The sequence below is a fragment of the Chanodichthys erythropterus genome, chromosome 21, assembly GCF_024489055.1.
Source record: "Chanodichthys erythropterus isolate Z2021 chromosome 21, ASM2448905v1, whole genome shotgun sequence".
Classification (NCBI taxonomy): Eukaryota; Metazoa; Chordata; class Actinopteri; order Cypriniformes; family Xenocyprididae; genus Chanodichthys; species Chanodichthys erythropterus.
The window spans coordinates 16,189,883-16,207,858 of record NC_090241.1 but is presented as its reverse complement, the minus strand read 5'-3'; the positions used below and the strand labels follow the sequence as shown (position 1 = coordinate 16,207,858).

At 33.7% G+C, this 17,976-nt stretch overlaps 1 protein-coding gene across 1 annotated transcript in view; it reads left to right on the top strand.

Moving 5' to 3' along the window:
• btbd8 (BTB domain containing 8) overlaps positions 1-17,976 on the top strand; it is a 39,323-nt gene that overhangs the window by 2,372 nt on the left and 18,975 nt on the right. Inside the window, exons 2-6 of the mRNA XM_067373891.1 lie at positions 1,203-1,361; positions 5,271-5,450; positions 5,579-5,712; positions 5,906-6,023; positions 13,996-14,085. Coding sequence (XP_067229992.1) covers positions 1,258-1,361; positions 5,271-5,450; positions 5,579-5,712; positions 5,906-6,023; positions 13,996-14,085 — 626 coding nt within the window. The 5' untranslated portion in view covers positions 1,203-1,257. The remainder of the gene's footprint in view (positions 1-1,202; positions 1,362-5,270; positions 5,451-5,578; positions 5,713-5,905; positions 6,024-13,995; positions 14,086-17,976) is intronic.

The window sequence follows — 17,976 nt, the reverse complement described above, 5'->3', positions numbered from 1 at the left end:
GTTTTTTATATGATTTCAGAATGACTTCTTGATCCATTACACTGAATGATCTCTTACAAACTGCATTTTCAGGACAAAAGTCCCCTGGTTATTTCAATACTTAATAATAATAAAAAAAAAGAATAATAAGACATTAGTCCTTTTAATATTCAAACAAATATATTTTGTAACTTGGTATTTTATATGTTTATTTAAAGATGTAATGGCAAAATCAATTTTACACTTTGGAAAATTATTTCCTCCATGTGTTGACATTTTATTTTTAAAAAAGTTATTGGAAATATTAAGTATTTTTTTTTAATGTATATAAAATTACTTTTGTAAATTTAATTTGATTTGAACACCAAAATGGTGACATCTTGTCCTTGATATATATATGACCACCCTACATATAGTTTGGGTGATTGGGTCACAAATGAAATAATAAATATTTCATTTTTATCTACATAATGTTTATTTATTCATATTTATATACCATACCAAATTTTGATTCCTAAATATAAGCATCAGAAAACCCATATATTGACAGCAGCCAACAATCTTGTTTAATGTTGGTTACATTTACTGTTATCGTATTTAACATCTTTTTTTTTTTCTTTTTTTTTTTTTTTTTTTTGGGTGAGTTATATCTTGGTTTACTTTGTCTTTATTTTTATATGTAATTTTTTTATTATTATTATTATTATTTATTTTTCCCCTAATACATTGATGTGCATTTGTCATTGGAAATATCATTGGAAATATCTTTTGTTTTGTCCTAAAAAAAAAAAAAATATATATATATATGACACAGTAAATAAACTGTAGTAAATGAATGAAATGTTCAAGGTGTCTGAATAAATTTTGGTTTGACTGTATATGTATACATACACATTAATGTACATTGGATGTACATTGTTTTTGTCATATTGGGTGAGATTTAAAAAAAAAAATCAACAATGTTTATTTTATTACATATAAATATATATACATGTCTAAAAGAAAACTAAAATTAAAAACAATGACAAAATATACAAATGATAAAAAATAAAAACATATTGATTGACCATGGTTGTTATTGTTGTAAGTGTACATTATAGGATATTTAGACAAAAGAGTACCCCAATAATAAATTGGTAATCATCATCATTTATTTGTTGTAGAATAAAGATAGTAAATTATGTGGTTAGAAGACTGAATTGTTTTTCTAATTTCTCTATCAGATGTTCATCATGAGAGAAATGTGCTGACGTTTGTGCTCAGCAGTTTGGCAATAACATGTCATCCACCGAGGCTGCCAGGGAGTTCCAAGCTAAAGAGCGCAAATGCAGAAACCAGCTGAAGAAGCGACTGGCAAATGCTCTGTCAGAAGACCTGAACCGGTAATTATCACCTTCAACATGAAAGACCTTTGTTGTTCTTTTACAAAACGTGTCTGAATTGCTCATAGCATGGAGTATCATTGTTGTTATATGATGCAGTGTACTCTTAGCAACCAATGTAGTCAAATCACGCCGACCTGCTTTAATGTTTGCATAGCTCATGCCACTCCCTTTGGTGATTTCATACTGTATGCAAACTCTGATCATTTGCTTAATGTGAACAATGAACATATACTCTACCATTCAAAAGTTTGGGTTAAATAAAATAGATTTTTAGTAAAAGTATTTATTTAGACATTTTTTAAAGAAATAGATAATTCATAGCATTGATCAAAACTGCTGTCAAAAAAATAATTTGAGTCTCTAGAAAAATAATCCTGTTATTTATGGGTGGACAATATATTGGTACAAAACATCTGATATTAGAATTTTTTTCCCCATTCTCATTCCTGTTTTTTTTTTTTTTTAATTTATACTACTTTTGCCATCAAATGGTACTCACTTAAGTTAATCTTTAAAACCTCTAAAAATTTAATTATTAATAATAATATAAACAAAGTTTATTTGAAATATTGAGCAAATCACAAAATAATTTTCCCTTTTTTGATACTGCACATTATTATGCAGTATCAAAATTTTGCTGTGATACCTAAATTCACTTAGCATTTATTTTAGTTTTCAGTGTTTTTTTATTTATTTATTTATTTATTTTGACAAAATAGTATTTGAATTGTACGGAAGAGGATTAGGGCCAAGCAATAATAAAAAAATAAAACCATCTCGAGATTAAAGTTGGTAAATTTCGAGAAAAAAGTCTAGATAAAATGTTGAGAATAAAATCATTAAATTACAAGAAAAAAGTCGTTAGATTATGAGAACAAATTCGTTAAATTATGAGAAAAAAAGTTGTTAAAATTCGGGGGGGAAAAGTCGAGATAAAATGTTGAGAATAAAGTCCAACGAAAAAAAAGTTGTTAAATTATGTTTATTCTCAACATTTTATCTAGACTTTTTTCTTGGAATTTAACGAAATTTTTCTCGTAATTTAACGAATTTGTTCTTGTAATTTAAGGACTTTTTTCTCGTAATTTAATGACTGTATTCTCAACATTTTATCTCGACATTTTTCTCGAAATTTAATGAGGTTTTTTCACGTAATTTAAGGAGTTTATTCTCAGCATTTTATCTCAACTTTTTTCTTGAAATTTAACGTCATTTTTCACATAATTTAACGAATTTGTTCTCGTAATTTAACAACTTTTTTCTCGAAATTTAATGACTTTTTTTCTCATAATTTAACAAATTTGTTATCATAATCTAACTACTTTTTAATAATCTAACTAGTTTATTCTCAACATTTTATCTCGACCTTTTTCTTGAAATTTAACAATTTTTTTCTCGTAATTTAAGGAGTTTATTCTCAACATTTTATTTAGACTTTTTTTCTCGAAATTTAACAACTTTAATCTCGAGATGTTTTTATTATTTTTTATTATTGCTTAGCCCTAATCCTCTTCCGTAGAATTGTAATATCGTCCATTTACTAGTTATTGCCCAAAACATGAAAATTATTATCAACTAATCGATATTGAATCAGTATTGGCCAGAACTGTAATACCAGTACATCCCTGCTGTTGTTGTTTTGCGATATGAAGACTACTCAATACACTACTAGTCTTGAAAGAAGAAAGCAAACACATTTACTTAGTGATTCTGAACTTTTAAAAGGATTTGTCCTCCTTTTCATTTGTGCACTGTGCACTTCTGCCATCCGATGGTCCACACAACAGTTTTAGTTAAGATGGAAATGCAACTCTCTTCTCTCCCATTTCTTCATCTTACATCGGACGAGAGAGGACTGCAGTCACACCGATGGCCAGCACAAAGGCCTAGAGCAACATAGGATTCTGGGTCACCCAGATTCGTCGCACTGCAGCAGAAGATGCCAAAATGATGCTGACAATGATGTTGAGGATGTGAAGTGGGAGGAAGAGCCTCCATGAGTAAAGACTCACTTTTTAGATTTAGTCCCCCAGTGATACTTTAGTAATAGTTCTGGTGTTGTCTAGAGTGAGTGGTGCTGTGTGTTTTTATTGTGTAGTAATTCAGCCTGTTTCAACACTTTGAAAGCAAGTTTCAGTAAAACATGGCTAACTGAGATATTTCCATTACATGAAGTGCGGACAATGGTCAATACACGGTTTATAAACATTTTTAAATTAATTTTAAATATTGTTTCAAATGTTTATTGACTTTATCTATTGTATACAGTGTATACATCCAATTAGCTATTATTAAAGGGATTGTTTGCCTATATGAGTTTCTTTGTTTTGTCGGTAACTAAATAGCTGCTGGTCCCATTGACTTTCATAGTATAAAAAATACTACTGAAGTCAATGGGGACCAGAAACTATTTGGTTTCACTCTTCAAAATATCTTCTTTTGTGTTTGACAGAAGAAAGAATCTTATACAGGTTTAGAACAACTTGAGGGTGAGTAAATGATTGCAGAATTTTAATTTTTGTGTGAACTATCCCTTTAAATTTTGTGTGTAATCTTACAAAATTAACCTGTTTAAACTATATTTCATCTGTTAAAAATTTATCATGTCCTGATATAAAGAATCTTATATTTAACAAATGTAACTTTATTTCTTACTTTTTAATTTTTTGTAATTGAGACTTTATTGTTTATTTCACGATTGCGACTTTATATCTCATAGTGTGACTTTATTTCTGATTTTAAACATTATTATATGATTTCCTTTTTGTTTTTTTTCTCCATAACACTACAGACCCTTAAAGGGTTAGTTCACCCAAAAATGAAAATGGTGTCATTTATTACTCACCCTCATGTCGTTCTACATCCGTATTCCGTAAGGCCTTCGTTCATCTTCGGAACACAAATTAAGATATTGTTGATGAAATCCGATGGCTCAGTGAAGCCTCTATTGAGAGCAAAGCCATTCAAACTCTCAAGGTCCATAAAGGTACTAAAAACATATTTGAAACAGTTCATGTAAGTTCAGTGGTTCTATCATAATATTATAAACCGAAAAGAATACATTTTGTGCACCAAAAAAACAAAATATCGACTTTCAACAATATCTATATGGGCCAATTTCAAAACACTGCTTCATGAAGCTCTTAAGCTTTATGAATCTTTTGTTTCAAATTAGTGATTCGGATCTCCTATCAAAAGACAAAACTGCTGAAATCACGTGACTTTGGCGCTCCGATTCACTGATTCGATTCGTAAAGCTCTGAAGCAGTGTTATGAAATCGGCCCATATATATTTTTTTTAAAAAAAGTCTTTGTTTTGTTTTTTTGGCACACAAAAAGTATTCTTGTCACTTTATAATATTAAGAATATAATAATATTGAACCACTGAACTTACATGAACTGTTTTAAATATGTTTTTAGTACCTTTATGGACCTTGAGAGTTTAAATGGCTTTGCTCTCAATAGAGGCTTCACTGAGCCATCGGGTTTCATCAACAATATCTTAATTTGTATTCGGAAGTTCAACAAAGGTCTTATGGCTGTAGAACATGTGAGTAATAAATGACATTATTTTCATTTTGGGTGAACTAACCTTTTAATGTACATAAATATGTATGTAAATATTGTTAGTTGGTGTTAGCTGAACGATTGGTCTTTCTGGGGTTCAATCCTTTTAGTTTTCCATCCCAGATCTTCAAAAACTAGACTGCCACATATTTTTAATATAAAAAAAAAAAAAAAAAACATAACATCAAAAAAGACTCAGCAGTGTGTTGCTGAATGCAACAAAATAGTAAGAGGCACTGAGCAATTCGATTGTTACAAGACAAAATGTTATTCAAGTAAAAAAAAAAAAAAAATCTTTCATTTAATTTTTATTTTATTTTGATTTCTTTCTGTAACAGACTGCTGCAGGAGGAGCAGGAGACTGACGTCACTCTGTGTGTGGGTTCTGTTGTTCGGCTGAAGGCCCACAGGGCGGTGCTGCTGGCCAGAGCTCCTCACCTCCTGCAGGGAACCGAACCAACTACACCTGTCATCCACCTGCAGGGGATTGAACCTGCAGCCCTCAAGGACTTTATACAGTACATAATGGCATTTTCTGTATTACTCTTGTAAAAATGTAAAATAAAACCGTGGGTCATTATTGTAACGGTAAAAAAAAGTTGAGCTATGTGTTTTGTAAAACATTACATGTTGTTTGCTATAACAGAAAAGTGTACACAGATGACAAGTGCCTGGCGAAGGAAAATACTGCCTTAAATATACACAATGGCCAGTCGCTGGTAGTGAACGGCACTTCTGCACATGGCCCTGATGTTGACTCTCAGGTCAACTCTGACCAAGGTAAGGACAACATTTCCAGTTACACTTTACTGATTTGTTTCTCTACAGATCTGATGCAGAAAACGTATTGTTCTTTATTGATTCTTTTTTGTCCAGCTGCATTAATGCTGCAGTCCATTTATGAATAATAATAGCCACCATTACACGTTGTAGCCTTTTTACTCATTCTGCTTAACTTTTCTTTGTTTTTCAGGTTCAGAGAATTTAGAGTCAGCATCAGGGCTTGGGACAGATCTTTTGGCTCTGTATCAGAGGTCTGATATGTCTGACATCAGCATTCAGGTGGCAGATCGTGTCTTTTCAGCACACAGGTAAAACCATCATGACCAGCTTTCTGCAGCTTTTGCATAAATTTACCAATGTGCTTGTATCGCACTATTCTTAAATCATTTATGTAGCAGGGTTCAGAAGTTGCAGACCATTTTGAAAATGTGGTATTGTTTTTCATTTAAACATGGAAATAAACAATTCTAGGATTTTGAAACATTTTAAACTTATGATGTAAAATCACAAAGCAATGTTTAAAAATTACAAATATTTAGATGGTAATCAAATAAGCAAATTTGTGACTTTGACCATGTCAACTCCTACAAAATGTCATTTTCCATTTTTACCATTGAAGCACAAGGTGCTTCTTCAAACATTCTCAAATGATTCTGATTAACATGATCATCAGGTTTTATCCGAACTTGTAGAGTTCATGCAGCTTGAGCGCTGCTGTCAATAAAGCAAAAGTGGGACATACCAAATAGTAAATACATTTAAAAATGTAAAATCCTGACAATTGGAATTTACATTTACATTGGAAAAGAATGGAAAATAGAAGCTAGGGCTGCACGATATAACGTTTGAGCATTGATATCATGATGTGTGCATGATTTGAGTCGGGATATGCAATGTCAAGTGTAGGGATTGTAATTGATCCATACGGACCAGGCACCACGGTTCGATATGCATGTGATTCTTGGATTAATTGCAAAGTTTAACCATCATAGAGCGAAAATTTATCATTTTTATGCGTTTTAGGTACTAAAATGTGTAAAAACATTCAAGTGATTTTAAAACATTTGAGTGCAAGAAGATGCAAAAGAGAGCTCAATTCGAAACTCGTGCACTGTTTTCTGTGCACACAGAGCCGTGCGGATAGCACGCAAAGGCTGAATTCTGTTCTCTTTTGCGTCTTTTTGTGCTGGAACACACACATTCATACAAAATAATGTCAAAGTGCCTGTCTCGGCAAGTGTCCTTGTATACACATTCACTTATGGCTTACGTGAATGTAAACAATTGAGAAAGAAAACTGATGCCTATCATTATATTGGATCTACACATTCTGCCTTAAAGTGACAGCTGACTAATATTCCTGCTGCTGTCCATGTCATTCACACTAATCAAACAACAAAATACAGAGAGAAAGTCACTTTTGTAACTGTAACATATTAATAATATTTAATTCATGCATTAAAGACTATGCAGTGTTGTTTTCCATTTGATTATTCAGTTTCTGTACCTGTATTTAATTTGTATCTTTGTTCTATTATATTTATCTATGCTTGTAATTTGTTAATTATTTTCTATGAAGATTCACTCCCCTACAAAATCACCCAAATCACTCCAGAATTATTAATTCTTTCCTAATAAAGCAATTATCAGTTATCTGCAGTTATCTGGTGAATTTTTTCATATCCCAAAATATATCGCCGAAAAACGAAATACCGCAATGTCTTTTGTTTCCCCCCAGTATCGTGCAGCCCTAATAGAAGCATTTTCCGTGTTGGGGTCTTAGACATTTGGCCCTCTATTACTTGGAGTTTTACTTATTCCAAATGTTTAATTTAATCAACTGTTCAACCATGACATTCTCTTTCACTTTACACTATTCACACTATATAGCCACTTTCACTATACTCTTTCACTTTTAGCCACAGTACTTCATGCAGAAATTCAACCCCCACATGAAGGCACTTGCCAGCAAGTTAATACTTTTAATGAAAATAATAAAAAAAATTATTGTTATGCTACTACCAGCACCAAATGGAAATGGCACCCAGACATATTTATTAAAGATAAATGAAAGATCTATTAAAGGTTTAGTTCACCCAAAAATGAAATTTCTGTCAGTAAGCACTCACCCTCATGTTGTCCTAAACCCGTAAGACCTTCGTTTATCTTCGGAACACAAATTAAGATATTTTTTTGATCACACATAGGCAGCAACGTCATTGCACTTTTTAAGGTCCAGGGAGGTAGCAAAGACATCGTTAAAATAATCAACGTGGTTCAACCTTAATGTTATGAAGCGACAAGAATACTTTTTGTGACAAAAACAAAACAAAAATAACGACTTTATTTAAAGCTGCAGCCCGTAATTTTTTTATTGGTTAAAAATGATCCAAAATCACGCATGCGTCGTGCTACTCACGTGTATAGCATCGGTCAGCATTCTGATGTAAACACTGAGCCTGCACTGCGTTCACTACGTCAGCTGCGTATGACAACATTTTAAATTCTTAAATAAAGTCGTTATTTTTATTTTGTTTTTGCGCAGGAAATGTACTCTCGTCGCTTCATAACATTAAGGTTGAACCACTGTATTCACATGAACTATTTTAATGATGTCTTTAATATCTTTCTGGACCTCAAAAGGTGCAATGATATTGCTGCCTATGTGTGCTTCAGAAACCCTCGGATTTGTGTTCTGAAGATCAACGAAGGTCTTACGGGTTTGGGACAACATGAGGGTGAGTACAGAAATTAAATTTTTGGGTGAATTAAGCACTAAAAACTACATATATACATTTTTAAATACTACAAATAAAGTTAGGCATCACATTATAATATACAGTATGAAAAAATGTATATTCATTTTGAGTTTTTACATTTTTAGAATAGCGTTTTTAAAAATTTACTTTGTGAGCGTTAGATGATGACAAAGTTAAAGGTGCAATCTGTAAGATTTTTGTAGTAAAATATCCAAAAACCACTAGGCCAGTGTTATATATTTCATTCACTTGAGTACTTACAATATCTCAAATGTTTCCAACTATTTGTAAATCGTGAGAAAATTGCAATTTTAACCAAGGCTCCGGGACACGTGAGGAGTCGCCTGTCAATTGCGTCATACCCACGTTACCCTCGGTTTCCGGTTTTATTTTGTAGAAATCCTGGAAACACCAAAGATGCTTTAATATATTATATGTTTTAATAGACAAGGGGACACTGTTTTGATATATTTATAGACAGAAAACTAATTGTTGTTCTATAGCTCAACACGTTTAGTCTTATTGTTTAAATCAAATTTTCTTGATTTTTTGTGAGTACCATGCTTTACCGTGCCTCAGAGAAAAAACACTATTTTGTGAAGTAGCTAACATTGCATAATCAGATGCAGCTTTATTTTTAGTAACAGTAATACAGCATTTTCTCCATCATACAATAAGTTTTAAAATTAATTACATGCCATTTATCAACACAAGCCATCCAGTATTTAATATGATAATTCTAAAATCGATTCATCTTACTGCAGTGTGTCTCAAACAAGTGTCTCACAGCAGCCACCGAACGAACGCACAGAGTAACATTATAACATAATTTTCAACACTCTCAAATGTATCTAATATGATAAACAGAGCTGCGTTACCTCATACTCATGACCGGAAAAGCAGAAGCGGCGCAGACGACTGTGGCATAATAAAAGTCTGTGAGGCGTGTGTTGCCCAATCGCTCCAGCGGCCTTGTTCAGCTCCAACAACACTCGGTCCTGCTCTGCTTCATACTACAGTAACGTTAATAATCTCATCCATGAACATGATTTCTTCCTGAGTCCTATCCCTATTCTTTTGCACCGTCCGTTGAGGTGAAGACCAAATGTCCCAAGATTCTGCACTCAAACTTGGCGTCATCAAGCTACGCCTCTAGCCACCTCTAGCGGACAGAATTCTTACATACTGCACCTTTAATCCAAGCATAGCAATATAGAAAATTAGCATGCATAATTTAATCAGTCAGCTTGATACTGATAAAAAGTTAAAAAGTCCCCAGTATCAGTCATTATATGGTACTGTGCATCTCTGATATTCAGTTCTGGATGGTCTGACTTAAGTGGAACAAGCTAATGTTGCTGTATCATAAATTCCCAGGAGGTGGCAGAATTACAGTTTACTCCTACGTAAAGCAGCAAAGTCAAAGCTAATGAGAAGAAAACTATAGGAACTGTTTTTACTAACTGAATATAATCTAACTGAATATCACTGAATATAAACATTGAAAACCAAAATACAAAAAATGATATTTTGCATACAACACACCAATCTGTAGTGATGAAATAATGATATTAGCATGTGACATGGGTACGATCGTGTTCTGAAGATGAATGACAGCACTGTTGTATTTGTGTAGTTTTCTGTCATTGAGTATCTCGTTAGCACCTTTGTTTGGTGCTGCAGAGGTTAGAGCAGTTACCATGACCTGTTACTATAGCAACAGGCTCTCCCTCATCATCAGCCAGGAGCAGCATCTCTGCGGGTTTAGGTTGTATGGATGGAGAAATACGTCTGCAGTCCTGATCAGTATGTCAGGCTTGAGGTGACTGCTGCAGATCTGTCAGTCTCACTGCAGGATACACATGCCACAACAGCACTGGTAATGCCTGTTTCATCTCCCATTCACTTTCATCAACCCTCCCTCATCTGTCCATATATCTCCCAGGAGACGATGATGATTATTCATCACGCACATATGTGCATTTTACAGACATACACATACAGGTTAAAAATGTGCATAATCAGCTGTAGTACAATTTAAAGCAGTTGCATCAGTATAACTTTGTTTTAAAAATTGGTGGGGACAGCAGGCGTGCTGGTTATGACTTCACACATGGCTAGCTTATGAATATTAAATAGACCATGTACAAATAATTTAAAATCCCAATTTTAAATAGATCATTTATTAAAATAGATTTTTCTAATCTGAAACTGAAATGATAAAATTACAACAGCTTCTATGGCAAATTGAATTGCTATATTTCGGCATAAAACAACTTAAAATATTTTAGAGGGAGAAATAAATCCTATTAGCCAGCTAAAGTGCTTGAATAAACAACATATTTAATTTGACAACATCAACCACAGCCTTTGACAGTCTCTGAATTTTGTAGGTCAGTCGATAAATTTGTGTTTCATCAGTTGAATACAGTATCAAATATGACTTGCTGGTTCTGTGGTAATATTTCTGCTTGAATGAGAGACATTCAGGCTGATAATCAGCCTTAATGTAACTTAATAAATATATAGAATCCAATAAATAGAATCCAAAATAGCAGTTGTACGGATGTATGTCACAAACAGAATTTTGTTTTATAACTTCAGTGGAAATGGGAAAGCTGCGGAAAAGCAATAGAATGGAGTGCACAGGATGTGTCATACAGCATGAAGAAAATGCTCTACAATTGGAGATGCTTCCTCTAAAAAAAGATCCAAAAAGGTCCTTACTGTATAAGACCCCTATGAGCAGATCTGTCAGAATAAAGTAGAATCCATAATGTGTTAGACAATTTTATTCTTAGCCTCCGTCAGTCATCACTCTTAGAGCTGCAGTTTGTTCTGATAGGGGACCAGAAGTGACACGTTATAAAATAAGAATCTATTTATAGCGAATGTTTATGACAGATAGAGAATAATAGGGCTGTTGGTTGAGAGAGATAAAGGAGAACTGGGAGGGAGAAGATGAGCGACATAAGAGAGCAGGATGTAGACTGTAGATCATATGAAGTATCACCAGCTGTGTCTAATGCTGCCTTAAGGGAAGTTTTGACTTATGGCTTTAGAAATTGTAATTATTATTTGGTGCAACAAATGAAGAGCAAAGCATGTACATTAAGTGTGTAATGTATTATCTATGTGTTTTATCATTCTTGTTCCACCTCAGAGAATAATGTAAAATAGTTTGATAGCACAAGACTGTTGCCTCATAAACGTTTTTTGTCAAGCCTTTAGACTATTTTTATGCTTTTATTCTATTATCGTTTTTTTTTTTTTGGTTGTTTGTTTGTTTTTTGTCTGTCTGGTTGTATTAATTTAAAAGTACATACATTTTTTTTTTGTATAATTAACATGACTTAAATGCAATCCTTAAATGTCCAACTTTTTTTTCATATCTGAATTAAAATTGATTAATATAATTTATATATAGACATTTTTAATTAAAGGATTAGTTCACTTTAAAATGAAAATGATTCCAAGCTTTACTCACCCTCAAGCCTTCCTAGGTGTATTTGATTTTCATCTTTCTGATGAACACAATCAGAGTTATATTAATAAATATCCTGATGCATCCAAGCTTTATAATGGCAGTGAACAGGACCAATGAGTATGAAGCTGAAGAAAGAGCATCCATCCATCATAAACGTACTCCACACGGCTCCGGGGGGGTTAATAAAGGCCTTCTGAGGCAAAGCGATGCATTTGTGTGAAAAATATCCATATTTAACGAGTTACAAAATAAAATATCTAGCTTCCACCAGACTGCCTTCCATATTTAACTTAGGAAGAAAGCGTAACGCCTCTCGCAGTTCAAAACTCTTAGTGACTTCAGTTACACTTTCTTTCTATGGAAGGCGGTCTGGCGGAAGCTAGATATTGTACTTTATAACTTAGTAAATATGGTTATTTTTCTTACACAAACACATCGCTTCGCTTCAGAAGGCCTTTATTTACCCCCTGGAGTCATGTGGAGTAGGTTTATGATGAATGAATGAACGCACGAACGAATAAATGAATGAACACATGAACGAACGAACAAACTTCAGCTTCATACTCGTTGGTCCCATTCACTACTATTATTAAACTTGGATGCATTAGAATATTAATATAACTTTGATTGTGTTCATCAGAAAGAAGAAAGTCATATACACCTAGGGAGGCTTGAGGGTGAGTAAAGCTTAAAGCTAAAGTCAACTAATCCTTTAATACTATACGTATTATTCTGATATCATAATGAAGAAAAAAACTTAATTAAAATAATTAAATTCTTGGTATGAAAACAATGTTAAGTTAATATATTAAGCCTAATCTTTTTTTTTTTTTTTTTAAATCTAGTTCTTTAATGAAACTCTAGATGGCGCAGGATGATAGTTCCATAATGATTTTGCTAGCACATTATTAACTACATGGCACAGGCTGATTGGTTGCATCTGTATCCATTGATCTTGTTAAAGTTTTTGCTGTAAGCAAGTCTTGCAGCATGCTATCAGAGACCTTCCCCAACTTCCCCAGGTCCACATATATAGATCTGCAATTGGTAATCTCATGTATGCTATCAACATGTGTAACATGCTCACAGCAGCTTGTCTGTGTATGTATTAGCAGTAGCAAGTCTCCATATTGCTCTGCAGCAACAGCATAACAGCAGATCTGCCAAGACCATATACATTTATATTGTCATATATAGCACAGCAGTCATGATAGAAACGTATTTAAAAACTGTAAGTCAAGTCAGATTTATTTATATAGTGCTTTATTCAATACAGATTGTTTCAAAGCAGCTTCACAGTAATAAACAAGAAAATAACAGTATTAATGTTGCAAAGTTCTTTAATTATGAAACAAATACAATTTTAGCTGTAAAGCAGCTCTGAAGAGACAACAGTGTCAATATTCAGCTCAATTTTGTTTAGTGTTGATTTATTCAATTTAGTTCAATAACAGTGCAAAGTACATTAAATTATGCAACAAGCTTATTTTAGCTATAAGCAGCTTTACAGATTCAATAGTGTCATTATTCAGCTCAAGTCAGTTCAGTGTTGATTTAATTCAGTTCGATAACAGTGTCCGTGTTGCAGAGTTCTTCAATTATGAAACAAATTTGATTCAGCTATAAAGCGGCTCTACAGAAGACAATTGTCATTACAAAGAGTACTTTTCTAAGATCTTGAAACAAGACAGCCGTCTGGATGTGTCTGTGAAGGTAATCAGCTCACTAGGTTTTGAGTCAGAGACACAGTCATCACCATCTTCTAAAATATTACTTCAAGAAACCATTACATCTCCTTCCCACCATTTCATGATGTCTTCTTTATATTCTTGATTTTTTTTTTTTTTTTCTCTTTTCTATATGCCCAAACATATCAGTCAGTGAATAACACACACAAAAACACACAAGCATGCACACACATTTTTCCTGGGGCTGCTTTACAAATATCGAGCATGGGTGATGTGGTAAGAAGCGTGTGTGAGTTATAGGGGAAGCTGACGTTGTCTCTGTGTGTGTGTTTCTCCTTTCCCACAGGGCCATTCTGTGTGCACGCTCACAGTATTTCCGAGCAATGTTGTGTGGCAGTTGGATGGAGAGTTTGCGTCAGTGTATCACTCTGCAGGGGTAGGTTATGCAGTATAATCATCAAAATGGGACAAATCACTGCAACTCATCATCTAGCCTCTAAAGGTCTTCACACATAGTACAAATACAAATCCACAGAGTTAAATCAACTCTGCTCAGATAACATTTGGTCCCTCTCTGAATAGTGTTAAAATAACACTAAAGCAGAGTTAAAGTTAATGAGATAATTAAGCTATTAATTCAGGGATGATTGAAGATTAATGATGAACACCTGCTGTTAACAAGCAGAATAACTGAAGAAAAGAGAAACACAAGAACTACAAGTGACTTCAGCCAAAACCATTTGGTTAGTAATAAGTAAATCAGATCTTTTAATCAGATCTTGAGAGATTTAATGTCTTTTACCTTCAGTTGATTTCATTTAAATGGTTTTGGCTGAAGTCACTTGTAGTTCTTGTGTTTCTCTTTTCTTCAGTTATTCTGCTTGTTAACAGCAGGTGTTCATCATTAATCTTCAATCATCCCTGAATTAATAGCTTAATTATCTCATTAACTTTAACACTACTTCAGTGTTATTTTAACACTATTCAGAGAGGGATCAAATGTTATCTGAGCAGAGTTAATTTAACTCTGGATTTTACTGTGTATCAATACTTTGTCATGTTTATTTTTTGTCATCATTCAAAGGTAAAGTATATGTAAATGATAATGAACAGCTGGCCAGGCATTATATTAAACTCTTTGTAGCTCTTGCTGTTTCCTCTTTTACCAGTTCCTCTTACTATTCAAATGTATACTTCAGTCAAATTTTAAAACATTGCATAACATTTCATATTCACAATTTAGTTATTCTAAGTTGTGTTGGTATGAAAAGAGATGTGTTACTGTAGAGAGAGCCTGGAACATCCTGCATTTAAGATGACAAAGGGCTTTGGTTTTAGAAGATCTGTAGTTCCTACAGTATATTGTTACTTTTGATAATGTTTTGGATTGAACCTGTGGCCCTTGTGCTTGCAGTCCATGTCCTTTTAACACAGAGAGTCTGGATTTTTAGTTAATAGGTCATGTGTGTAATCTGACATGTCACAGAGTTCAGCGTGAGTTCTCAGTCAGACCTTTTACCTGAGGAAAATATTTCAGCCTACCAGCAATCAATTATTCATTGCTCAGTCTGTGTCTGGGAAAACCAGGATATTGTGTGTAGTGTTTCATGCCAGGCAGTACAATCCATGATGTGTATCAAAATTACACTTTTGTGGATTTTAGTCCATTTGTCAAATCAGAGATGATTTATCCTAACACCACATTTAGCTTTTACTATATATGGTCAAAAACACAAAATTGAGAATAATAAAATACCTAATGCTGATTTTTCTGAGCTCTGTGACACAATTTATGGAAATGTAAGGGCTTTTTTTTATTTTTATTAATTTTGATATTTCACTATTGCCTTCTTCATCAGAAGATCTACATCTTTTGATCTTTTTCTGATAGTTTGAACTCTGGCTGTTCTACAAGTGTAGGTGAAGATGTAGGTGGTGCCAATGATTGAATCTAAAGTGTCTTGGTTTTGCCAGGCTGTTGCATAAACTAAATATGTCCACCCCAACTTTGTTTTTTAGTAGAACACAGAACTGAAAATTGTTTTCTGCAAATAATTTCATGGGTTCTTTAACAGCAATTTAAAAAAAAAAAAACACATATTGGTAACACTTTATAAGATCTATTTAAAAAAATATATAAAAAATAAACAAATAACTATATGTGTTAACATGAATATTTTTGCAGCATGTATTAATCTTAGATAATGTTAAATATCAATTTTTTTGTTCAACTTTAACCAAGTTAGATAAATACTATAAAAATAGTTAGCATTAAATAATGTTAACATTATGTAGATGCATTAAAGTGCAGTAAGTGAAACACTTGATATTTAAAAATCGACACCCAAACAAACACACCCCTACTCAAAAGAAACACACCCCTTCCTTCATTGCTCCGCCACCCAAAAATGAACATGCTATGGAACACAGGCAACGACTAAAGCCCTGTTTACACTAGTGTGTTTTCTTTTTAAAATGCATAACTTTTGCTACAGTTAAACTTGGTGTCTACACTAATCCGGAGTTTTCTCCCTTTGAAAATGGACACTTTTGGAAACGTTGTAGACCCCATTATAGTTTGAAAACAATGTAAACAGACCAAAATGGAGACTTTAGAAAACAAAGGCGTGGCTGGCTGCCCACATTACACTACCGGAACACGACATTAATAGACCAAAGCCGTCTCTCAACGGCGCTAACAGACCAGCCTCGACGACCGTGTAAATAATAACATGGAGACGGAACTCCAAGCTTTGCTGACTTTGTTGTCCTTTTTAGCAGCCATTGTGCAATTAAACCTTGCATTTTATAATACTGCAGCTGCCTACATGCGCAAGAGGCAAGCTATTATAAGAGCAATTGGCAACTGTTTACACTATGCATATGGCCAGTGTAAATGAATGGTCGTGTGACATGCGTTTTCAGTCGTGTAGTGTGGCTGGAGATCTTTTCTGAAACGCAGTGGAAACGCCAGTATGGACGAAGATTGTTTTCATTTAAAAATGCTGTGTTAAAACAGTGTAAACAGGGCCTAAGAGCTGTCAAGCGAGTATAAATTAATCTGCTGTGATTCAACAACAGCATATCTTGGTTCTGTGAAATGTAGCAAAACCAGTGTTACTCATGTCTCAAGCAGAAACAAAGCAACTTCTGTGTCCGTTCTCTAACATTTCTCCAGTGCTGGAAAGCTTTTCCAATAATTTATAAAACTATATCCATTATTAACGTGGGTCCTAGCTTTTGCTCTTGCCTGTCTTTCCACAAATGTCCCACTTGCTCACTCTCTCTCCTCCCTCTTCATGAGTGTTATGGTGATCAGTGGATAGCTCCCATCCACTTTGTTTTTTTTGTTTTTTTTCTTATTTACACAGACAGGACGATGTACAAACACAATATATTTTTTTCAGAACAGGTATCTAGCAAATATTCACAAAATCGTTTGGGTGTTGATTTAAATTTGTTTTAACAGCATTTCACAGAATTTTTTTACTGTACCTTTAAAGGGTTAGTTCACCCAAAGATGAAAATTCTGTCATTTATTACTCACGCTCATGCCGTTCCAGACCCGTAAGACCTCTGTTAATCTTCGGAACACAAATTTAGATATTTTTGTTGAAATCCAATGGCTCCGTGAGGCCTCCATAGTCAGCAATGACATTTCCTCTATCAAGATCCGTTAATGTGCTAAAAACATATTTAAATCAGTTTGTGTGAGTACAGTGGTTCAATATTAACATTATAAAGCGACAAGAATATTTTTGGTGCGCCACAAAAAACAAAATAACAACTTATTTAGTGATGGCCGATTTCAAAACACTGCTTCATGAAACTTCAGAGCACAATGAATCAGCATGTCTAATCATGATTCGGATCACTTGTCAAACCGCCAATCTCCTGAAATCACGTGACTTTTGCGCTTTGAACCGCTGATTTGACACACTGATTCATTATGCTCCGAATCTTCCTGAAGCAGTGTTTTGAAATCGACCATCACTAAATAAGTTGTTATTTTGTTTTTTGGCGCACCAAAAATATTCTGGTTGCTTTATAATATTAATATTGATCCACTGTACTCACATGAACTGATTTAAATATGTTTTTAGCACATTAATGGATCTTGAGAGAGGAAATGTCATTGCTGGCTATAGAGGCCTCACTGAGTCATCGGATTTCAACCAAAATATCTTAATTTGTGTTCCTTACATGTGTAAAACGGCATTAGGGTGAGTAATTTTCTATTTTGGGTAAACTAACCCTTTAAGTAATATTAACAAATGGGGCCTGTAAAGTGTTAGCCAGATATCTGAATTAATTGTGGAGCTTGTAA